This window comes from Podarcis erhardii (assembly GCF_964252035.2).
Source record: "Podarcis erhardii genome assembly, chromosome: 18".
Taxonomy (NCBI): Eukaryota; Metazoa; Chordata; class Lepidosauria; order Squamata; family Lacertidae; genus Podarcis; species Podarcis erhardii.
In genome coordinates, this window is record NC_138516.1 from 4,945,567 (window position 1) to 4,971,031 (window position 25,465).

At 46.1% G+C, this 25,465-nt stretch overlaps 1 protein-coding gene across 2 annotated transcripts; it reads right to left on the bottom strand.

The window, feature by feature from the left end:
- Positions 1–3,568: 3,568 nt before the first annotated feature.
- MICOS13 (mitochondrial contact site and cristae organizing system subunit 13) lies at positions 3,569–9,948 on the bottom strand. Of its 2 annotated transcripts, none has more exons than XM_081846504.1 (4): positions 9,815–9,948; positions 6,669–6,825; positions 5,447–5,498; positions 3,569–3,780 (listed from the first exon to the last, which is right to left on the bottom strand). In XM_081846504.1, exons 1-4 carry the CDS (start codon positions 9,841–9,843, stop codon positions 3,683–3,685), a joined length of 336 nt encoding a protein of 111 aa, XP_081702630.1. In that variant the 5' UTR covers positions 9,844–9,948; the 3' UTR covers positions 3,569–3,682. The 2 variants fall into 2 exon arrangements, with proteins under 2 accessions (XP_081702630.1, XP_081702631.1); XM_081846505.1 differs by having other exon boundaries at positions 9,728–9,845.
- Between the last annotated feature and the right edge of the window lie 15,517 nt (positions 9,949–25,465).

A 25,465-nucleotide genomic window follows, 5' to 3' on the forward strand; every position in this document is an offset into this window, starting at 1 on the left:
CCTGCATAGAATCATAGAGTTGGAAGATACCACAAGGGCCATCGAGTCCAACCCCCTGCCAAGCAGGAAACACCATCAGAGCACTCCTGACATATGGTTGTCAAGCCTCTGCTTAAAGACCTCCAAAGAAGGAGACTCCACCACTCTCCTTGGCAGCAAATTCCACTGTCGAACAGCTCTTACTGTCAGGAAGTTCTTCCTAATGTTTAGGTGGAATCTTCTTTCTTGTAGTTTGGAGCCATTGCTCCGTGTCCGCTTCTCTGGAGCAGCAGAAAACAACCTTTCTCCCTCCTCTATGTGACATCCTTTTATATATTTGAACATGGCTATCATATCACCCCTTAACCTCCTCTTCTCCAGGCTAAACATGCCCAGCTCCCTTAGCCGTTCTTCATAAGGCATCGTTTCCAGGCCTTTGACCATTTTGGTTACCCTCCTCTGGACACGTTCCAGTTTGTCAGTGTCCTTCTTGAACTGTGGTGCCCAGAACTGGACACAGTACTCCAGGTGAGGTCTGACCAGAGCAGAATACAGTGGCACTATTACTTCCCTTGATCTAGATGCTATACTCCTATTGATGCAGCCCAGAATTGCATTGGCTTTTTTAGCTGCCGCGTCACGCTGCTGCTCACAGAATCCTAGAGTTGGAAGGGACACCGAGGGTCATCTAGTCCAACCCCCTGCAATGCAGAAATCTCAACTAAAGCATCCATGACACATGGCCATCCAACCTCTGATTAAAAACCTCCAAGGAAGGAGAGTCCACCACCTCTCATGGGGCTCCGTTCCATTGTTGGGACAGCTCATACTGTCAGTTTTTCCTGATGTTGAGTTGGAATCTCCTTTCTTACAACTTGAAGCCATGGGTTCGAGTCCTACCCTCAAGAGTAGGAGACAACAAGCTTGCTCCATCTTCCATGTGACAGCCCTTGAGATATTTGAAGATGGCTTTCATATCTCCTCTGAGTCTCCTCTTCTCCAGGCTAAGGATGCCCAGATCCTTCAACCGTTCCTCATCAGGCTTGGTTTCCAAACCTTTAATCATCTTGGTTGCCCACCTTCCAGCTTGTCAACATCCTTCTTAAATTGTGGTGCCCAGAATTGGACACCATATTCCAGGTGTGGTCAGACCAAGGAAGAACAAAATGGGACTATGACTTCCCGTGATCTGGACACTAGACTTCTGTTGAGGCAGCCTAGAATAGCCTTAGCCTTTTTTGTTGCTGCATCACCCTGTTGGCTCATGTTAAGTCTGTGATCTACTAAAACCCCTAGATCCTTTTCATATGCACTGCTAGTATGCCAGGTGTCCCCCATCTTATATTTGCGCAGCAAGCTTAGATTTGTTCGTCCTTGTTAAGATTCCTGCTCCGTGATTGCAGTCATGGGATTGTTGTCTATCACATGATGGTTTTCATTCCACAGAGTGGGAAGCGATGGAGACAGGATGTTTGTGTTACTGTGTTCCGTGAAGTGGGACTATTGTCCTTTGTTCTTTCTCTTTGCTGTCTGATGCTAGAGAGGGAGCCATGTTGCAGTGCTCCGTGTGTGTTTATATGTAAATAAAGTAGATTAGCCAAAATGCTGAGCTACTGAGTTCTGTTACGCAACTGCGAAATACTCTACGGATCTGTAAGTGTGCTTTTGAAGCTCCCGATCGACCAGTCGGGCATGTGTCTCTGCCATGGTCCTAATCGAGAGTTGGGGATCCTAACATTCCTTAGTGTAGAACATTACATTTATCCCCACTGAAATTATTTTTGTTCATTGGGGTCCAGTTCTAATTGGGGTCCAGTTCTCTTATCGGTTAAGGTCACACTGAATCCAGATTCAATCTTCTCCATCCTTGTTGATAAGACTCCTGCAAAGAAATGCTACCAGCTACCAGGAAGCACTTCATCGTTCCGTCACATTCTTGTGTGACCAAGAAAACAGGCTGTGGGGGGCGTGGCTATGCAAATCAAGGGACAAAATGCCCCGGGGAGCAGCAGCCTTGATGCTTAGTGGATGGGGGTTTTGTGGGGTCACCACCAAATCTGTGTAGACCAGGGGCGCCCAAACTTTTTTTTTCAAAGAGGGCCAGATATGTTGAAGTGAACATGGCCAACCAAAGTTGATGATCTCTTTCTTACAGTTTCCCCCCAAAGTTGATGGGCTTTTTTTCGGATCCAAGTTGCTGAGCTTTTTTTAAAATTTAACCCCAAAACTGTTGAGTTTTCTTTAGGATTTAACCCAAAGTTGTCGAGTTTTCTTTAGGATTTAACCCAAAGTTGTTGAACTTTTTAAGATTGAAGTTGCTGAACTTTTCTTAGGATTTTACGCCAGGACATATACTGCCACAGGGGCCTCATTAAATCAACCGGCGGGCCGGATTGGGCCCCAGAAACAGACTTTGGCCATGCCTGGTGTAGACCCTTTCCCTTTTCCCCACACAGGCAAAAAGCAGCCCAGAGCTACTTTCATTCTCCCCTGCTCTGCGGTGCGCATTGGCTGCCACCCACCCAACTGCTGTCCCATTGCCCTCAAACTACTACAATTCCCAGAGTTCCCTGCAAAGAGTAAAAGCACTCTGGGAATTGTAGCTCTGTGAGGAACAGGGGTGTGTGTGTGTCTCCTAACGACTCTCAGCACCCTTATCAAACTACAATTCCCAAAATTCTTTGGGGGTTTAGTTTAGTTTCCCCACAGAAACTAAAGCTTAATTAACTAGGCACTGCCCGGGTGCAGTTGAAAGTGCTTGGACTACTGCAATGCACTCAACATGGGGCTACCTTTGAAGGTGACATGGAAACTACAACTAATCCAGAATGTGGCAGCTAGACTGGTGACAGGGAGCGGCCGCCGAGACCACATAACACCAGTCCTGAAAGAGCTTCATCGGCTCCCAGTGTGTTTCTGAGCACAATTTAAAGTGTTGCTGCTGACCTTGAAAGCCCTAAAAGGCCTCAGCCCAATAATTACGGTGGAGGATCAAAAAAATTCTCTTCCTAGAGTGATAGAAAAGATTCAAGAATTTGGGGAAGTGGCAGGATTTAAATTAAACAGAAACAAAACTATTAGTAAAAAAATATATATTCTGGACAGTCTTTTCTATCCACGGTCAATGTTTGCCTCTTTATATTTAACATAAATAAAAATATTCAAAATATAACAGGAATTGGGTTCATGTATCCATTTCTGAGCACAATTCAAAGTGTTGGTGCTGAACTTTAAAGCCGTAAACGGCCTTCGCCCAGTATACCTGAAGGAGCGTGTCCGCCCCCATCGTCCAGCCTGGACACCGAGGTCCAGCTCCGAGTGCCTTCTGGCATTTCCCTCCCTGCGAGGAATGAGGTTACAGGGAACCAGGGAGAGGGCCTTCTCAGTGGTGGCGCCCGCCCTGTGGAATGCCCCCCCAGCAGATGTCAAGGAAACAAACAACTATCTGACTTTTAGAAGACATCTGAAGACAGCCCTGTTTAGGGAAGCTTTTAAATGTTTGACGTTTTATTGTGTTTTTCATATCCTGTTGAGAGCTGCCCAGAGTGACTGGGGAAACCCAGCCAGATGGGCGGGGTATAAATAATAATTCTTATTCTTCTTATAAAGTCTTTTATTGCAGCCCTTGAGAAACAGGGGCCAGACTCTGGTGCTGAACACCTCCTCATTAAAGGCGGCAAGAGGGGGCCTTATCAGAGAGGCTTCATTTGATGAGGTCCTTCATCTGCTTCCATCCATTCTGGGTATATTCACTGGCCCTGGTGGGGGCTACGGAGAGAGCGCCGATTGTCGTCCGAACCCCTGCAGGAAAAAAACCAACAACAAGAGCAACAAGAAAATTAAAGCAAGAAACTGCAACGGAAAGTTGCAGCATGGACTGATATCCCTGCTCAGAATTCCATTCCCCCCACTGCCAGCCAAGTTGGCAATCTGCAGCCACTGAGCATGCTCAGTCCCCATCAAACGGTCTGTGTATCTTTTCCACTGTTTTTTTGCGGAGGGGCATGTTTCCATTTGTTTGTTTATTGCATTTATCCCAGCTTTTTCCCCCTCCAAGAAGCTTGGAGGTGGCGTGTGTTAGAATTCCTGCTCCGTGATTGCAATCATGGGATTGTTGTCTATCTCATGACGGTGTATGTTTTGACTCCACAGAGTGGGAAGTGACGGAGACAGGATGTTTTGTGTTATTGTGTTCCGTGAAGTGGGACTGTTGTCCTTTTGCTGTCTGATGCTAGAGAGAGAGGGAGCCATGTTGCAGTGCTCCGTGTGTGTTTATGTGTAAATAAAGTAGATTAGCCAAAATGCTGAGTTGCTGAGGTCTGTCACACGAACTGCGCAAACTCTGCGGATCCCTAAGTGTGCCGATGACTGTTGGCATCGGTCGCTGTGATGTTTGGGCTGAAGAAAGCTTTTAAAGCTCCCGAACAAACGACCAGGAGGGAGAGAACATGCCAGTCCGGCATGTGTCTCTGCCAGGGTCCTACTCGAGTGTAGGCTGAACTCCTGACAGCATGTACACGGTTCTTCTCCCCATTTTATTTCCCCACAACCACCCCGCAAGGTAGGTTAGGCTGAGAGAGGCAGCGACTGGCCCAAGGTGGCCCAGTGAGCTCTGTGGAGGAGCAGAGGATTTGAACCGCTCAAAATGACGTCACGCACATGCGCAGAAGCGGCGAATTGCGCCCCGCGCACATGCAGACGCGGGGTGCATTCTGCTCATGTTGCGAACGGGGCTCTGGCACGGATCCCATTCACAACCAGAGGTACCACTGTATCCTTAACCTCTATCAGGGATTTTAAGCACTGAGGTTCAGACCCACTTGGAATTTTCTGTATAACAGGGGTGATAAAGACCGAGCATACATCCTCATAAAAACGACATCGTAGCAAGACGTGAGAGACAGTTTCCACATCTATCAGGCCGCAGGGGCAGACTCGTTCTGTGTACGGTTTACCCACATATTTGCCCGGGGGGAAGAAGATAATAGGAATTGGCATGCGTCAGGGGTTGAATGCATGGAAGTGAGAGCTGGACCATAAAGAAGGCTGATCGCCAAAGAATGGATGCTTTTGAATTCTGGTGCTGGAGGAGACTCTTGAGAGTCCCATGGACTGCAAGAAGATCAAACCTCTCCATTCTGAAGGAAATCAGCCCTGAGTGCTCACTGGAAGGACAGATCCTGAAGCTGAGGCTCCAAGACTTTGGCCACCTCATGAGAAGAGAAGACTCCCTGGAAAAGACCCTGATGTTGGGAAAGATGGAGGGCACAAGGAGAAGGGGACGACAGAGGATGAGGTGGTGGGACAGTGTTCTGGAAGCTACCAGCATGAGTTTGACCAAACTGCGGGAGGCAGTGGAAGACAGGAGGGCCTGGCGTGCTCTGGTCCAGGGGGTCACGAAGAGGCGGACACAACTAAACGACTAAACAACAACAACACCACCAGGGGTTGAATTAAAAAGCCTTACCTGAGTTCCAGTAGCTGCAGAGAGAGAATTCAGTCTTTGGGACAGCCGGGAGCTGGAGGAATGAAGAACACAAGCAAGGCATATAAAAAAAGGCTAGTGGCTCCTTCGAAAACAGCTTGCATTGCAAAAGGTTCTGGATTCAAGACCTAGGAATCTCTGTTTAGAGCAGGTGTAGGGAACCTGTCAGCCATCAATGCCACTGGATTCCACCAGCCCCAAAGAGCATTCGTGCAATGGTCAGAGATGCAAGAGGCTGCCTGGAGCTCTTCACATGAAGGGCAATGTATAAATTTAATGAATAATAATACTAATAATTTATTATTTATACCCCGCCCATCTGGCTGGATTTCCCCAGCCACTCTGGGCAGCTTCCAACAAAACACTAAAATACAATAACCTATTAAACATTAAAAGCTTCCCGAAAGAGTAATAATAATTTATTATTTGAATAATACACACACAATTTATATATGAATAAAATAAATACAATTTTATACCTGACTTCCTTCAGTAAGGTTTTCTTTTGAAACGTTTAAGATCTTTTTTTAAAAAAATAAAATATTATCTTTGCTGGGTTAAATGCACATTCTGCAGTTGGCCTCCTCTGTCATTCTTCCTTTTGAAATCTTTTAGAGTATTTTAGTTTTCTGTTGATTTCTTTGAATACCTTTCGGGTTGCTCGTACTTCCTCCGCCGCTGCCGCCACCACCAGGTTTGTGGTTTGGTGAACCAGCTTATACTCGAGTAAATAAGTTTTCCAGGTTTTTTTGTGCTAAAATTAGGTGCCTCCGCTTATATTTGGGTCGGCTTATACTCGAGTATATACGGTGTGTACACACACACACACACACACACACACACACACAAAAACAAGTTTGCCATCATTACATAGGTTTGGGCACCAGGAAAAAACATTCCTTCTTTCATAAAACCTTTGGATTTCAATTATCTATGGGCTTACTGCATGGGTGGGGTGTTTCAATCTAGATTTATTTATTTTTTTTAAAAAAGAGAGAACTGCCTTTTGGATTTATTTATTTTTACAATGCTAGTTCTAAGGTGTGCATGTGTCGGCTTTTTGCTTAAAATATATGCAAGCCGGTTTGAGTTGCCGTGGCAAAAAAGCAGAGCAAGCAGATGCTAAAATTTAATAAATAATAGTCATAATACTCAAGAGGTCTGGGAAACCACAGTGAAGCCAAATTCTCCGATGACCTCTTACCTTCCAGCCAAAATATTTCGCCCATTCTTCCACAGCTGGGGGGAGCGCTTCTTGGGCTTTACGGAGGGCTTGGGCCCCCTCCTCGCCCCCGCTCAGCAAACCTTGGCTGTAAACCACATAGATGGCTCCCCCTGCCAGACCGCCTTTGACCAGGAACCTGAGCAGAAAAATCATAGGATCACAGAATTGTAAAAATAATAATAATAATCAAATTTTATTTGTATCCTGCCCTCCCTGGCCAAGGCCGGGCTCAGAGCGGCTAACATCATAAAAACAACACAATATGCATAAAAACAGACATCAATTAATTAATTGTAGAGTTGGAAGGGACCCGTAGGGTCATCCATCCCAACCCGGGGAATGCCTAATGCAGGGCTCAAACCCACAACCGTGAGATTAAGATAAGGTTACCAGATTTTTTTCAATGAATCCAGGGACGCTTTTCAACTTCAATAGATTTTGTATGGGGACTGATTTGTAAATCCCCAGGAAACAGAGACGTCTGCTAACCTTAGATTAAGAGTCTGACGCTCTACCTACTGAGCCATCTCAGGAAAGGGACGAGACTGGCAAAAGATATATAAACGATTTTGCAGTTGCAAGCAGGAGACTGTTCAGCCCCACAGAAGGCACAATTTGAGTCTCTCGCTTTCTCTCGTCTATAGCCGTAGTCTACCTTGCCAGGGTGCTTGTGAGGACAAAGTATGCAAAAGTCTCACACCTCCAGAGGACAGACCTCTGGTCAGACCTCACCTGGAGTACTGTGTCCAGTTCTGGGCACCACAGTTCAAGAAGGACACTGACAAACTAGAACGGGTCCAGAGGAGGGCAACCAAAATGGTCCAAGGCCTGGAAACGATGCCTTATGAGGAACGGCTAAGGGAGCTGGGCATGTTTAGCCTGGAGAAGAGGAGGTTAAGGGGTGATGATAGCCATGTTCAAATATATAAAAGGATGTCACATAGAGGAGGGAGAAAGGTTGTTTTCTGCTGCTCCAGAGAAGCGGACACGGAGCAATGGTTCCAAACTACAAGAAAGAAGATTCCAGCTAAACATTAGGAAGAACTTCCTGACAGTAAGAGCTGTTTGACAGTGGAATTTGCTGCCCAGGAGTGTGGTGGAGTCTCCTTCTTTGGAGGTCTTTAAGCAGAGGCTTGACAACCATATGTCAGGAGTGCTCTGATGGTGTTTCCTGCTTGGCAGGGGGTTGGACTCGATGGCCCTTGTGGTCGCTTCCAACTCTAGGATTCTATGATTCTATGATATGAGAAATACAACACTTTGCACGGAAGAGCCAGTTCACTTCAGAAGCAATGCAAGAGGATTCTTGGGGGAAGTTAATAATGAGTTATTGGCTTGGGGTTTTTCTTTTTCGTTATGTATTTTGTGTTTTTATGCCGCAACCCGCCCTGTGATCTTTGGATGAAGGGCAGTATAGAAATTTAATAGATAATAATAATAAACTTCCTTCATCAGCGGGAGGGGATGAACTCTGCATATGCTCAGAGGCACCAGAGATTTTGCTAACAAAGGGCAGCCAAATGTCAAAGAAACCTGTGTTGGTCACGGGACAGGCAGAATTCCAACAGGTAAAGCTTCCTCCTCTTCTGCCCATAGACACAATGAGAGGGGCTGATTTTTTCGGGGGGGGGGCACTGTGTTAATAGGCAGAGGGCAGCCCTGGAAAGAGAGGGGGCAGGTGCAAAATAAAACCCCAAATCATAGGCATAGCCAGGGGGGGGGGGGCAGAAATCAATACAAATACAAAGCAAAATGAGGCTCTGTCCTCCTCAACAAAAATCCTGGCTACGCCCCTGCCCCAAATAAATTATCAAGCTTCTGTACAACACTCAGAACTGCTGGAAGTGGAAATAATAATAATAATAATAATAATAATAATAATAATAATAATTTATTATGTATGCCCCACCCATCTGGCTGGGTTTCCCCAGCCACTCTGGGCAGCTTCCAAAACAATATTAAAATACAGTAATGCATCAAACATTAAAAGCTCCCCTAAACAGGGCTGCCTTCAGATGTCTTCTAAAAGTTTGGTAGATATTTTTCTCTTTGACATCTGCTGGGAGGGCGTTCCACAGGGCGGGTGCCACTACCAAGAAGGCCCTCTGCCTGGTTCCCTGTAGCTTTGCTTCTTGCAATGTGGGAACTGCCAGAAGGCCCTCGGCGCTGGACCTCAGTGTCCGGGCAGAACGATGGGGGTGGAGATGCTCCTTCAGATATACTGGACCGAGGCCGTTTAGGGCTTCAAAGGTCAGCACCAACACTTTGAATTGTGCTCGGAAACGTACTGGGAGCCAATGTAGGTCTTTCAAGACCGGTGTTATATGGTCTTGGCGGCCACTCCCAGTCACCAGTCTAGCTGCCACATTCTGGATTAGTTGTAGTTTCCGGGCCACCTTCAAAGGTAGCCCCACGTAGAGTGCATTGCAGTAGTCCAAGCGGGAGATAACCAGAGCATGCACCACTCTGGCGAGACAGTCTGCGGGCAGGAAGGGTCTCATCCTGCGTACCAGATGGAGCTGGTAAACAGCCGCCCTGGACACAGAACTGACCTGCGCCTCCATGGACAGCTGTGAGTCCAAAATGACTCCCACCTGGTCCTTTGGGGGCACAGTTACCCCAGTTAGTTTTTGCCAGTGAAATGGGAGGGACTGTTTGGACCCAACAGATTACAGTGGAAAGAGCTCACAAAGACATATTTTGCAAAATGTGATCCCTTTTGGTATCAGGATTTGCTTGGGGAAATAAATATTATGACACCAACATTATTACCCCAAGAAAAATCAGAATAATCTTTATTTGCATCAGCCCCTAGCCAGCAAAGAAGGAATAAAAGCTGTTTTGATATTTCTGGGCACCAGCATATCGAAATGCACAGGGAGGAGGAGGTTTTTATTTCATTTCAAAATGCACATTTCAGCTCAGAACATGCCAAAATAAAATGGGGGTGGAACAGAAGGGTGTTTCTCTTTTCTCTTTTTTTGCTGCTGGGATTTGCAAAAAAGGCTCCAAAAGAACCAGGAGGCATTTCCTCCCACCTGGTCATCCTTGCTCCCCATTGAACGCAAGGAGAAAAAGAAATTAAAACAGAAAGAAATCAAAGGAGGCCCGCCCGCCCGACTCACTTGACAATGGGGAAGATGCGGGGAGCCATGACGGGGCGACGTCTCCGCGCGCGGCGCAAGGGCAGCTCGGCGCCCGCCCGCACCGTTTCCAGAGAACCCAGCCAGCCAGCCAGCGACGCCTCTCGCGGGACTTTTCGGGAATTGTAGTCCGAAGGCGGGCGGGCGAGTCACATGCCCTCCCACTGAAAGTCCGCTCTAGCCTTGCGACTCGTTGGTTGCACCTCCAACTCAAGGTTTTCTTCTTGGTTAAAGGGAAAGGCGATTGACAGCCTCTGTGTTTTGTGTTTTTTTTAAAAAAACAGAACATTTATTCGGGAGTAAGTCCCAAACATAAGCATTTGCCCGTTTTTTATTTTGCAGATTTAGTGGGTGTTTTTTTGGGGGGTGGGGGGTGCGGATCATGCTGCAACATTTCGTTGCAGTTCCCACTCATTGGGAAAAGTCCCGACCAGAGAAGAATGGAAAATCAATTTGATGGACTATGCCGAAATGGCCAAAAATAACTGGAAGAATCAGAAATCAGGAAGACCAAAATTTTAATAAGGAATGGGGGAAATTTATAACTTGCCTTAAAAACCATTGCAAACACATAACAGGACTGGAATATCACTTGTGCAGTGGTACCTCGGGTTACAGACGCTTCAGGTTACATACGCTTCAGGTTACAGACTCCACTAACCCAGAAATAGTACCTCGGGTTAAAAACTTTGCTTCAGGATGAGACATAGCTGTCAAGTGTCCCTTATTTGAAGGGACAGTCCCTTATTCCAGCGCCATGTCCCACTGCTGTCCCTTATTGATGGATGTCCCTTAAATGTCCCTTAATTGATGTCCCTTAAATTTCCAAGGAAGCAGCTCTTCTCCCTCCCTCCCTGCCGGCCAGGGAGGAGGGAGGCTCCAACTGTGTTGCTTGGCTGTGTTGCTCACCCAATAAGAAGTCTAAAAATGACTGGGGGTGGAGCTTGCATGCCTTGTGTGTGGCTAGTTAATGCAAGCTGAGGGGGTTTTTGAATGGCTGGATGCCATTTTGTTGCATGTGCTGCTGCAAACTTTGCAGTGCAAAGCCAGGCTGGGGAGCCATCTTAGGTTGAGGCTGCATAGGCCTTGTGGTGCATGTGATTCAGATTCTATTCAGTTGAACCCCTGGTTACAAAGTTGGTTGGACAGTGTTCTCCAAGCTACCCAGCATGAGTTTGACCAGACTGCAGGAGGACAGGAAGACTGGAGTGCCTGGAACAGGTGAGGCTGCAGGTCCTTTATTTTGGCTGGTGGTCCCTTATTTTCAAGGCTGCTGGTCCCTTATTTTCAAATCTGTAAGTTGACAGCTATGGGATGAGAACAGAAATCGTGCTGCGGCGGCAGCAGGAGGCCCCATTAGCTAAAGTTGTGCTTCCGGTTAAGAACAGTTGCAGGTTAAGAACGGACCTCCAGAACGAATTAAGTACTTAACCCGAGGTACCACTGTAGTTTAATGGTGAATTTTAGACACAACAGAGAAGGTAGAAGATTTTGGATCATCATAAAAGATGAAGGAGGAAATGATTAATGATAAGACCTACAAAGGGGAAGAGGGAAGTCCAGGAGATTCTTCGGAATCTTCTTTTCATGTTGTATGTTCGATGTGTGACTGTAAAATTTTAATTTGAAAAAACAAATAAACAAATTATATATAAGGGACGCGGGTGGTGCTGTGGTCTAAACCACTGAGCCTCTTGGGCTTGCTGATCAGAAGGTCGGCGGTTCAAATCCCTGCAATGACGGGGTGAGCTCCCGTTGCTCGGTCCCAGCTCCTGCCAACCTAGCAGTTCGAAAGCACGTCAAAGTGCAAGTAGATAAATAGGTACCACTCCAGCGGGGAAGGTAAATGGCATTTCCATGCGCTGCTCTGGTTCTCCAGAAGCGGCTTAGTCCTGCTGGCCACATGACCCGAAAAAACTCTCTGCAGACAGACCCCTGCTTCCTTGGCCTGAAAACAAGATGAGCGCGCAACCCAAGTTGTTCACTACTGGGCCTAACGGTCAGGGGTACCTTTACCTTTAGCTATATACAGTGGTACCTCAGGTTACAGACGCTTCAGGTTACAGTCTCCGCTAACCCAGAAATATTACCTCAGGTTAAGAACTTTTCTTCAGGATGAGAACAGAAATCGCACGGCGGCAGCGGGAGGCCCCATTAGCTAAAGTGGTGCTTCAGGTTAAGAACAGTTTCAGGTTAAGAACGGACCTCCGGAACGAATTAAGTTCTTAACCCGAGGTACCATTGTATAGGACTTCTCTTACTTTGCATAATTTCTCATCAACATTTACTATGCTGGATGATGTATTATTCTCCTTCTGGTGGGACGTGGGTGGTGCTGTGGTCTAAACCATGGAGCCTCTTGGGCTTGCCGATCGGAAGGTCGGCAGTTCGAATCCCCGCGACGTGGTGAGCCTAGATATTATCTATCGTAACCATTGTGTGGATTTCTGTTTAACCTTTATATGTTGATATTATTTTTTTATACTATTCTAATGATTGTTGAATGTTTTTTGATGTAGGTTGCCTATTTTAAAGTTATGTTTTATTATCACATTTTGTATTGCATTAGGTTGTTATAAGATGTACAGTGGTACCTCGGATTACAGACGCTTCAGTTTACAGACTCCGCTAACCCAGAAATAGTACTTCAGGTTAAGAACTTTGCTTTAGGATGAGAACAGAAATCGCATGGTGGCTGCATGGCGGCAGCGGGAGGCCCCATTAGCTAAAGTGGTTCTTCAGGTTAAGAACAGTTTCAGGTTAAGAACGGACCTCCGGAACGAATTAAGTTCTTAACCCGAGGTACCACTGTATATAAAAGAAAAAGCCGGTAACAAAATAAGAATAATCTGAATGTGAATCTGTTTCTTTTCTTTTTTAAAAAATAAATTTTTATTAAGGTTTTAAAGATTAAATAACAATCAAAATAAAGAAAAAAGAAAAAAACAATACACCATGAAAAAACAGAAAAAAGAAAAAAGGATAAAAAACATGTCAAACCTGTGTATCACTTGCTTACATTCACTTATTTCCTTGACCTCCTCACACCTCCCATTTTTGCATTCTAATTCAATTTGTTATTTCAGCAAATCCTTCCAACCTTATTTTTATCTTAGTAATTTGTCTTATTATACTATAATTTTACATTCTCTCTTTAACCAATTCATTTTTACTTAATCCTTTATGTCATTTCTGCTAGAACCACATAATTTTCTTTTCCCAACATCTTTCTAACAATCCTTAATTTTGCAATATTTTTGAAGATAAACTTTAAATTTTTTCCAATCTTCTTCCACCGACTCTTCTCCTTGGTCCCGGATTCTGCCAGTCATCTCAGCCAGTTCCTTGTATTCCATCACCTTCATCTGCCATTCTTCCCGGGTGGGTAGATCTTGAGTTTTCCAATACTTTGCGATGAGTATTCTTGCTGCTGTTGTGGCGTACATAAAAATGTGCCTCTGTTTCTGGGATGGTCCAAGCAGGCTTCCTCAACCTTGGCCCTCCAGATGTTTTGAGACTACAATTCCCATCATCCCTGACCACTGGTCCTGTTAGCTAGGGATCATGGGAGTTGTAGGCCAAAACATCTGGAGGGCCAAAGGTTGGGGATGCCCGGTCCAAGGTGACGTTGCATCAGTTTAACCCACCCCAAATGATCAGGTTGTTGGGTCTCTGGGGTGGTTTGTCCCAGGGGGTCAGAGAGGCAAGCAGGGAGCCGATTCAAAGGCTGAGCCTGAGAGATGGATGGAGAGGCCCCAATTTCACAATTTTAACAAGTCCCCCCTCTTTTTCCCAAAAAGCCATATGTGATTGCTTCTGCCACCACCATCACGTGGTGCCAGAATCCATCCCGATTCACATGCAGCACAGCACAGAGACAAAAATCTCCGTGGGAGGAGCTCCTCCAACGCTCTTCTAGAAGTTTCCACTGGGAGGCCGTTATAGCGCATGGCTGCCGCCACCTTGTGGCCGTCAGGAATAGCAGCTAGAGCAATATCTTTAAAACTGGATTTTTTTTTAAAAAAAATACATTTCACACACCTGACATGCACATTCTTAACTCTTGGTTTGCAGCCCACGAGTTTATTATTATTTCAAATTAGCACATCTGAAAGGAAGTCCTTTCCTCTGCTCTTAAAACAGCCATTTTATAGGATCGGCTGCGATTATTTTTAGATGCGGCCCTCGTTTTATTAGGGAACTTAGCCGTTTCCTGGCATATTGGGAAGAATTGGAATGCTGGGATATGCAAATTGCAATTCATTGGCACCCACGAATCAAATTCCAACGAAGACCGCAATCCCATTGGGCACAATAGCTAAGCGTGCTCATTGTATTAATTGTCTTATAATAAATTTGCCCTGGTTTTCTAGCAAAGGGGTGGGGGGGAGACTCCCAGAGTGGCTTGCAAAGGTCAGTGGCAAGGCAGCTCCTGCAGTCTAAAAGGCTTGTGGTCTTTTTTCTTTCTTTAAAGACACAACAGACAAGGAAAACGAGAGGAGGAGGGAGGAGGAAAATGCAAACACAAGGCACCAGTGCTTAAACTTTCGCAGGGGTCAGCCACCTTTTCTTTGAACTCTTCTAAGGTGAAATCAAGAAGATCAAACCTCTCCATTCTGAAGGAAATCAGCCCTGAGTGCTCACTGGAAGGACAGATCCTGAAGCTGAGGCTCCAAGATTTTGGCCACCTCATGAGCAGAGAAGACTCCCTGGAAAAGACCCTGATGTTGGGAAAGATGGAGGGCGCAAGGAGAAGGGGACGACAGAGGACGAGATGGTGGGACAATGTTCTTGAATCTACCAGCATGAGTTTGACCAAACTGCGGGAGGCAGTGGAAGACAGGAGTGCCTGGTGTGCTCTGGTCCAGGGGGTCACGAAGAGGCGGACACGACTAAACGACTCAACAACAACAACAAAGGGGAAATCAAAACACAGCAACACTCTCTCAAGAGAAAAATATAAGTCTTTCACCTGAAGCAATTGAGACTCCAGCCCGGTCCCTATTTATTCAAATAAATTCCATTTGCTTGGTTTTTTGTTTGTTTTTTTATTATTCAATAAAAGTCATAAGATTCTTAAGACCACAGCAAGTTGCTGGACACTCAAGTCTATTGGTATGATTTCACCTGCAAACATCAGAAATTCTTGCAGCAGTAATTGTCAATGGAAAAGTTGGTGGGTGGGGGGTGAACGGGGAAGAGAAGGACTAGGATAATCCCCCCTCCCCTCTTATTTTCACACAGTACTTCAAAATGTCCTTTTAAGGTGGAGAGAAGGAATGTGGTTGGCAGGTGGGGGTTATAGGTATATATTTATATTTATATATATATATATATTTAAATATATATATATTTCTTTTTCAAGTTCAAAATTAAGGTTCAGCCATCATGAAACCACTCCATAGCAGAAATAGAACGACATTGTACAAATCACATACGGAATTGATGGTTTTTAAGTATTAAAAAAACCTGTATTTACAGCTGTAAACGTGGACTTTAGAAAAACAACAACTCACAAATCGTTCACGCTGTTCCAGGCACCCTCCGTACGCTCCCTCTGTTCCGAGAGGTCACACACACACACACACACACACACACATACACGCAAACACCCCTCCCAAAGCTCTGGAAAAGCGGTAGGCAATTCTGATGGAGCCCGCGGCAGAACTTGGAAATTCCTCCTCGATGAGATATAGCCACTTGAGATGTCAACCCTGCCTGGAATTTCCTTGACTTTCTTGAAGTGGGCCTGGGCAAACCCAGTGTTTGTCCTGCAAACGGGCTCTTTGGCGGCTGACTTGGAAAACGGCGTTGGCTTTTCAATAACGCAGAGAATTTCATTTCGGTGTTCTGTGTTGTTGGTTTTTTTCAATCCAAATAATGCCTTGTGGGCATTATTCCACCCTTAACAACAACCCTTTAAAGCGGGCCAGTATTAATTCCCTCTCTGCGCGTTGCCCATTGCAGATACCGGAGGGCGAAGAGAATACTGGTTCGCTAAGGTGAGATTGAGGTCCATAAATGACAGCGCAACCTTAGGCACCTCTCTACTCGGAAGTAAGTGCCGCTGAGCTCAGCGCAGTCCTCAAGAGGGAAGTGGGCATTGGGTGGCAGCTGTTCGGACAGACCCTCTGCCTGTCCTCCTCAGAAGCAACACCCCACTGTGCTGCAATGGGGCTTACCTCTGAGTAGACCTGCAAAAGGTTGCATCGAAAGCCTCCAGACCTGATGCACTTCCTGGGGCGAAGGAGGCAGAGCTTTGTACTTAGAGAGAACAGTTCTTTGTTAGAGCACTGTGTCTGGCCAAAGTTTAGTTTGAAGATGAAGAATCCTAAAAAGGGACAAAAGGAGAATTGGCCCATCAACTGCACCTGGTCTGCAGAAGGAGCTGCTACACACCTGGGACTCAGCTACACTCGACAATTACCGCATTTTTCGCTCTATAAGACGCACCAGACCACAAGACGCACCTAGTTTTTGGAGGAGGAAAACAAGAAAAAAAATATTCTGAATCTCAGAAGCCAGAACAGCAAGAGGGATCGCTGCGCGGTGAAAGCAGCAATCCCTCTTGCTGTTCTGGCTTCTGGGATAGCTGCACAGCCTGCATTCGCTTCCATAAGACGCACACACATTTCCCCTTACCTTTTAGGAGGGAAAAAGTGAGTCTTATAGAGCAAAAAATACAGTATATTTTGTAAACATGTGACACCACTAGATGCCGCTGCAGAGCAGCGATCCGTCACCAATGGGATTTTGCATTGAGAGCTTTTATAGCTTTTATTTTTCTATAGCGGTTTGTTGTGTTTTTTTAAATCAGTGTAGATCCAGCCCTGGAATGAGATGCATTTCTGTTTGAACTGGAGCCATTACTTCTTGATTTGTATCCAGCCATATGTGCAAATTTGTGGGCAGTGGTGAAAATCCTAGGCAACGCCTAACAGGGCAGAGCTCCCCGGGAGTAAGTCCCATTGAATCCTGTGAGTCGAGTGTGAGGGTTGCAGCCTTCCTCTCTCTCGGGTGCCCTGCTGTACCAGATACTAAACCTGCAACTAGCTTTGGGTGCATGCCTGACAGGACCCTGTAATTTAGTGGCTGAACACCTGCTCTTCATGCAAGAGGTTCCGAGTTCAAGTCCTGGCATCTTCACTGGGAGAGACCCCTTCCCTAGAGGGGTGTTGCAGGCCAGTGTAAACAATACCGATGTCCTGGCTCGGTTTAAGGCAGTGTCCTATTTAAGTTGGCCTCAGAACGATGAGGACGAGAGTCGTACTTTTATTTCTATGGGAAGGTGGGTAGCAGCTGCTCTCCAAGTAAGTGAAACCCTGGGGATCCACTGGACGGAACAGAGATCTGATTGGGTGCAAGGCTGCTTCCTGTTCTTCTCCGCCCAAAAAGAGGGCAGAGACCAGTTCCTTTGGAATGGGCGTTTCCTGAAAAGCTAAAGAGGGCAGTTTGGTTCCTTGGCAGAGAGAGGCAATTCCACTGGCAAAGCCAGAAGTATATTATCCCAATTTTGCAGATGGAAAAACTGAGGCTGGGAGAGCAGAGGTCTTGTCCACTGAGCAAGAGGACTTCACAGTTCCTCAGGCTCCTGACTGCTCTGCTATGCCAGCCCTGAAAAATCAACAAGGCTGGGGGTTAAGGTGCCCTAAACTGCTTTTGCAATTTTGATCCCATGAGAAGCTGGGTTCTGTGGGGGGGGGGTGTGCAGAGACTTTGCAAGCTGCCTGAGGCTTTGCCCCTCCCCTCCCTTAGTTGTTGCTGTTTGCATAGGTAGTTTTTGCAATGTTTAAAGCTGTTTTGCATATTTTGCTCTGAGGGGCGAGAAGGCAAAGCGGAAATCCTGAATGGGCACTTTTCCTAGAAGGAAACTCCAGCCAAAGCGGGGTGTGTGTGTGTGTTTACTTCTTGAGTAAATGCACACACCTAGGATCACTCTGCAAAGTGCCGTCTCTCCCACACCACCAAACTACGCTGGAACTGGCTCTTTGCCAGGCCTTGCCCATGTGATCCCAAGAACACCTTGGAAACAATAGGGGCTAGAAACTTGCTCTGTTTGTTTGCTTCTTTAAAAAAGAAATCAAGATTCTCAAGAAGCCTAATCCTGAGGCTCAGCCTACTCTCTGCAGCCACCAGAGAATCGTGCACTAGCCTGAGGCCTGCTTCTATTTGAAAAAGCCAACTTAAAAAAAAAAATGTAAATTAAAAAGCTGTTAAATGCAGCTGCAATTTTTTAATAAGGCTCTGACGGTAGAAAAGAAGGGAATCTTCCAAGTTATACACAACTCTCCCACGAACCATCTGTTCATTGGAAAGCGTGTGTGTTTAAAATGCTTTTTTTATTTTACCCTTTTTTGGGGGGGGGTGATTTTTTAAAAAACGAATTTGCTGGAATTTCAGGGGAGGCTGGCAAGGTGTGTGGACCAAATTACTCGTGCCCAGACTTTATAAATACACAGGGGAGACTGTGACCCTCCAAGAGGTTCAGTTCCAGCTGCCACCCGTTTAAGCCAGCATGCCCAATGGCCGGGGAGAAGGGCGGCAACATCTGGCGAGCCAAAGTTTCTCCATCCCTCTGTTACGCCGCAAGAGCCACACCTGGGCTGCAATCCTGCACACTCCCACTTACAGTGGTGCCCCGCAAGACGAACGCCTCGCAAGACGGAAAACCCGCTAGACGAAAGGGTTTTCCGTTTTGGAGGTGCTTCGCAAAACGAATTTCCTATGGGCTTGCTTCACAAGACGAAAATGTATTGCGAGTTCCTGCGGGGTTTTTCCCCCTCCCCCCTTTTTCTAAGCCGCTAAGCCACTTATCTGCTTATCCGCTAAGCCGCTAAAAGCCGCTAATAGTGCTAATAGCGCTAAGCCGCTAAGCCGTCAATGGGCTTGCTTCGCAAGACGAAAAAACCGCTAGACGAAGACTAAGTGGTGCAATACAGGCACCACTGTATTGTCCAATTCAATGGCATGCGCTCCTGGGGAGGTGCCCTCAATTGCGGCATGGCAAGCTGGGGTGTGTGTGTGCCAGGGAGAAAGAGTTGCCTTGCTCTGCTTTCAGACGAAGGCTGTCTTATCTAGTTCAAATGCATCTGAAAGTGGGGAGAATGCTGTTGTTAACAAGGAGAGCATGTGTTTCGAACGTGGGGCCTGGACGCACTCTGTGGAATGCTCGTCTTTTTTTAAAAAAACAATCCTTTAAATTTAAATTTAAATCCTTTAAATTCCCAGGAGTTTATCTCAGTGAAGACCTTACTTGGAAAATCAGTACAACCCAGGTGGTTAAGAAAGCCCAACAGAGACTCCGTCTCCTCAGAGTATTGCGGAAGAACGATGTCAATCAACATTTCTTGACCTCTTTCTACAACAGAAAGTGTCCTTTCATACTGCATCACGGTGTGGGACACTGGTTTGACATCAACCAATAGGAAGTGCCTACAGAGGGTGGTGAATACAGCACGAGATATTATGGGCTGTCCCATGAATCCGCCGGATGAAATTGCGGAAGAACGTTCCCTCACGAGAGTGAGGGAAATTCTCAGAGATGAGTCACACCCTGGCCAGCACTTTTTATACAAGTTGTACAAGTGACAATAAAGTATTTCAATTCAATTTCAGTTTCCCTTTTGCCCAGTTCTGGGAGCTGTTGCCCTGTTCATTTCGTCATCCGGCGCATGTTATTCACCATATTTTTCACTCTATAAGACACACCAGACCACAAGACACACCTAGTTTTTGGAGGAGGAAAACAAGAAAAAAAAATTCTGAATCTCAGAAGCCAGAACAGCAAGAGGGATCGCTGCGCAGTGAAAGCAGCAATCCCTCTTGCTGTTCTGGCTTCTGGGATAGCTGCGCAGCCTGCATTCGCTCCATAAGACGCACACACATTTCCCCTTACTTTTTAGGAGGGAAAACGTGAGTCTTATAGAGCAAAAAATATGGAATTTAATTGATTTTTTAAAATAAATAAATAAAATTTATGCCTCCTGCTTGATTGGGGAAAACAACAACAACACAACCCAAAACAGAACAGACCTTGAGGCATTTTCAGGAAGCTTAAGTCATGCCAATCAGTTGTGGGAAGGTGGAGGGAATGACGCTTTGACAGTCGTACCTTGGAAGTCGAACAGAATCCGTTCTGGAAGTCCGTTTGACTTTCAAAACTTTCAGAAACCAAAGCGCGCCTTCCGATTGGCTGCAGGAAGCTTCTGCAGCCAATCGGAAGCCCCGTTGGCCTTTTGGGTTACAAAGAATGTTCGCAAACTGGAACACTCACTTCTGGGTTTGCGGCATTTGGGAGCCAAAACGTCCGAGTACCAAGGTGTTCAGGATCCAAGGTATGACTGTATATAATGGTAAAGGTAAAGGGACCCCTGACCATTAGGTCCAGTCGTGACCAACTCTGGGGTTGCAGCGCTCATCTCGCTTTATTGGCCAAGGGAGCCGGCATACAGCTTCCGGGTCATGTGGCCAGCAGGACCAAGCCGCTTCTGGCGAACCAGAGCAGCACACGGAAACGCCGTTTACCTTCCCACCAGAGCGGTACCTATTTATCTACTTGCACTTTGACGTGCTTTCGAACTGCTAGGTTGGCAAGAGCAGGGACCGAGCGACGGGAGCTCACCCTGTTGCGGGGATTCGAACCGCTGACCTTCAGATCGGCAAGCCCTAGGCTCTGTGGTTTAGACCACAGCGCCACCCGCGTCCCGTGTTGAGGTGGAGGGGGCGTTTAAATGGTGAATGCTTGTTGTGGGGCGGACCATTGCTGGTGGGCTTTTATCCAGTGGGTTCCTTCCCACAGTTCAGAGTGGCTGGGGAATCCCAGTCAGGTGGGCAGCATAGACGTAATAAAATCCTCATTATTATTATGTTCTGTTTGGCCCATATTAGATGCCTAAGGCCCCATCCGCAAGCCAGGGTGCCTCTGTTAAACCCCTGGGCTTGGCAACAGGGAGCCCTCAAGATATCTTTTGGGACTACACCTCCCATCATCCTTTACCCTTTGCAAGGCTGGCAAGAATCTGACTCCAATTTGACGGTGGCTCCCTGCTTGCTCACCTGCCACCATTTCCCTCTGTTAGCTTTCCTTTTTCACCTTTTTCCTGAAGCGGAAGGTTTTCAGGTATTTGTGGCCTCTTTTCATTGGGCAGGTTCTGCCTTTGAGTGGAAAAGATGCCCTCCTTTTTAGGTTTCGTTGATTGGAATTTAATGTTCATGGACTGCGTTGTAAGTCCGCTTTGCAAGCAAAGAGACTGATATTCATTAATAATACTTGGGGTGGAATATATCGTATATTTTTCGCTCTATAAGACGCACCAGACCACAAGACGCACCTAGTTTTTGGAGGAGGAAAACAAGGAAAAAAATATTATGAATCTCAGAAGCCAGAACAGCAAGAGGGATCGCTGTGCAGTGAAAACAGCAATCCCTCTTGCTGTTCTGGCTTCTGGGATAGCTGCGCAGCCTGAATTCGCTCCATAAGATGCACACACATTTCCCTTTACTTTTTAGGAGGGAAAAAGTGAGTCTTATAGAGCAAAAAATACGGTATTTATTTTGCTTATTGGTTCATCCAGCCCTGGACAGAAGGAGCCCTGAATTGCTTGTTAGATAGCCAGCTGTTGAGGACAGGCTGGCCTGCCTTGGGATATTGCCAAAGTCACCGCTGCAGGAACATCCCCACTTCTGACACCAGGTTGCCCCCACTCGCAATGCTGCTTTAGGCCGGGGTGGGGACCCTCTGTGCCCTTCCAGATGGCGCTGGACTCCAACTCCCAGGAGCCAGCAGGGGCAGTAGTCAAGCATGATGGGAATTGTAGTTCAGCAACTTTTGGAGACCCATAGATTCCCCCCCCCCTCTCTCTTTCTCTCTCTCTCTCTCTCTCACACACACACACACAACAGGAATGTTTAAGTATATAGTAAAATTCTGGCATATTTCAGACTAGCCTGCCGCAGGAGATCTTGTGTAGCAATACATATACATATATATAGATATATCTCTATGTTTAAAAAGATACATTTTTTGGTCAAATCGCTACCCTTGGCATGTTTGGCTCTCCTGCCACCGAAGCTAAGCTGTGGGGTGTGAGTGTTTTAAAATGTGCTTTTAAATCTGATATACGCCCGGGATCGAGGGTGGGGGTTGGGTGTGTGTGGAAGGGTGGCTGAGAGTGGAGGTGATGGGTGGGATGAATCTAGGGAGGAAGTGTGGCCTAATGGTTAGAGCGTTGGACCTGGAAGAGCAGAGTTCGAATCTGCCACCCAGTCATGAAGCTCATCGGGTGATCTTGGAAGATGAAACGGGGGGGGGGACCTTTTGCCCCACCTAGAGATCACTGGAAGATAAAGGGGGCATATAAATGAAATAAATAAACAATGATAATAAGTAAGAGCCAGGGAAACAGAGCTTGGGCTTTTGGGTAAGGAAGGGGTAGCAGCCTGGGGAGATACAGATGTTTCTGGGTGACAAACTCCACAAAGGAGGCTGGGGCAGATGGGAATTGGAGGTTCAGCCATATCTGAAGGGCCCCAGACATCCGCCTGTCCCCACAGCAATGGGGTAATGGGGGGTGGAAACAGAGATGGGGCAGGACAGGGTTAAAGGACTCCTCCACAGCCTGGGGAAAGGGGTGGTTGAGAGAAACCCCTGGGACAGACAATGCACTCTACGTGGGGCTGCTTTTGAAGGTGACTCGGAAACTGCAATTAATCCAGAATGTGGCAGCTAGACTGGTGACTGGGAGCAGACGCTGAGACCACATAACACTGGTCCTCAAAGACCTGCATTGGCTCCCAGTACATTTCCGAGCACAATTCCGAGTGTTGGTGCTGACCTTGAAAGCCCTAAACAGACTTGGTCCAGTATACCTGAAGGAGTGTCTCCACCTCCATCATTCAGCCCGGACACTGAAATCCAGCGCCGAGGGCCTTCTGGTGGTTCCCTCCCTGCGAGAAGCCAAGTTACAGGGAACCAGGCAGAGGGCCTTCTCAGTGGTGGCGCCCGCCCTGTGGAACGCCCTCCCACCAGATGTCCAGACAATAAACAACTATTTTACTTTTAAAAGACAACTGTTCAGGGAAGTTTTTAATGTCTGACGCTGTGTTGTTTTTAATATTCGGTTGGAAGCCGCCCAGAGTGACTGGGGAAACCCAGCCAGATGGGTGGGGTATAAATAATAAATTATTATTATTATTATTATTATTATTATTATTATTATTATTATGCCAGTGGCCCATCTAGTCAATGCAGAACAGCAGGCTGTTCTCAAGGCAATGCTGGTTCGGCACGCATTCTGTTCTCTTTAAACCAGCCTTGCTATCAATTCAATTGTATGCTATAGTAATGTTATTAACATGCTGCAAGCTGCCTTGAAATCCCAATTTTTTTTGGGGGGGGGGAAGGAGGATACAAATATAGAGAATTGTAGAGGAGGAAGGGGTCTCATGGGTCATCTAGACCAACCCCCTGCAATGCAGGTAATAATAATAATAATAATAATAATAATAATAATAATAATAATAATAATTTCAGCATCCTATTCTCACAGTGGCCAACCAGATGATTGTGGGAAGCCTACAAGCGGGATTCGAGCACAAGAGCAACTCTCCCCTTCTGTGGTTTCGAGCAACTAGTTTTCAGAAGCATTTATACCTCCAACTGGGGAAGGGGCTGATGGCACTAAGGCCCTGCCGGGCCCTCCAGTGCCCCCTGCAACAGAGATGCACTTAGATGCAGCCGGTTGGCAACTAAGAACTCACCAGCCAACAGGACTCTCAGTCTGATGCAAGAAAACCAATTCTGAATGACCCTGCAATTAAGACAATCTGAAGGGCGGTTAAGACTGCTAGATCAGCTGGCTTTTAAAAAATAAAAATAAAAGAAACACGGGGCAGAAGGGGCAGTTTGTCGTGCCACCGTCCCCTCTAAGAATGAAACAAATTCATGGGAGGATTAATAAGCAGCTTTTTTGGACATGGCAGCCAAACAGAACCTCCAAGGACAAAATTAATTGGAGAAGCTTGCAAATAGCAGATAGGCTTAGGGTTTAAATATGTAATGTGATGGATTAATATGTTTAATGCTGAACTGGAAAGGAAAAAAAAAAGATCTTACATGATTAACTTAATTTTATAAGAATAACGGTTTTGAAAACCGTTAAAATGATATACAGGTGAAACTTGAAAAATTAGAATATCGTGGGAAAGTTCCTTGATTTCAGTAATTCAACTTAAAAGGTGAAACTAATATATGAGATCGACTAATGACATGCAAAGCGAGATGTGCTTCTACTTCTCAGAGGTCCAGTCTTGCTCAGTTTGCAATCCTTGTTTTGCTGATTTCCTTGAATATTCTAATTTTCTGAGATTGTTAATTTGGGGTTTTCATCAGCTGTACGCCATGATCATCGCAATGATAACAAATCAAGGCTTGACATATCTCTCTTTGCATGTCACGAGTCGATCTCATATATTAGTTTCACTTTTGAAGTTGAATTAGTGAAATAAAGGAACTTTTCCACGATATTCTAATTTTTCGAGTTTCTCCTGTACACTGAAATTCAACCAGGGGGATACGAGGAAGTCACTTAACAATGTTTCTGAGTTTGGTTTAAATAAGGTTGAGATTTATGTTCGTTTGTCTATTTGTTTGTTTGTTTGTTTAAAGTTTTTTTTTGGAAAATTTGGAAATTTGGGGGAAAAAGAACCTCCAAAGACAGGGGCAGTCTACCTTTCAGCAACCAAAGGGAGTTGTGTGTGTGTGTGTGTGTGTAAGCAAGTCTTTTCATGCCCTGCTGCTTGTGAGTGCGCTTAGGCTGGACACTGTCAGAAACAGTCCACTGGGCAGATGAGGTATTGGTCTGATCAATCAATGCACAACAGATTTTTTGGGGGGGGGGGATTGGAATAGTTGAATGCAGATAGAATGGGAAGTGGGAAGAGGGTCTGGAAAGGCAGTGTGCTATTGGGTGGGGAGGTGGGGGGGCTGGCGTTCCAGATCTCTGTTTCCAAGAATCAGCCATGCCTTTGGGCTGTGCAAAGTCTCTAAGCTGCGTTGTGTATACAGAATCATAGAGCTGAATAGTTCAATGTAGGAATAACCCTCTGCAATGCATATATATATATGTATATCTACACACACACACACACACACACACACACACACACACAGAGACACGTGTATCAGTTGCATACTGTTTGATTTGTTCCCCTGAAGAGAGAACTCTTCTGCAATAATATTTTGCTTGCATCTTCTTGGGTTAGCAAGTTCACACACACACACACACACACACACACACACACACACACACTCATACACGCTGGAAACATCGGCTATCTGCAGAACAGTAAAAAATAAAATAAAATTCAAGTCTGTTGCTGGAGGCAGTGTTGTAACCCTTATCAATAGGTTCCTTTCCTTTTCCTTGCTTCTTCTTTTTTTTAAACAGTTAGCCCTCCATTTGATCAGGAATATTTGGCTGTTGAGGAAGGGGGCGAGGAGGAGAGCCTTCCCCCCCCCTCGCCCCGCTGTGCTCTTTCCTCTTTCCGTTTCAGCGCAGCCACGAAAATGCCGCCGCGAAGGCACTTCTTCTACCTGCCCTCATCCGCGGAGCCTTCTTCAAAGAGGCGCCCTGG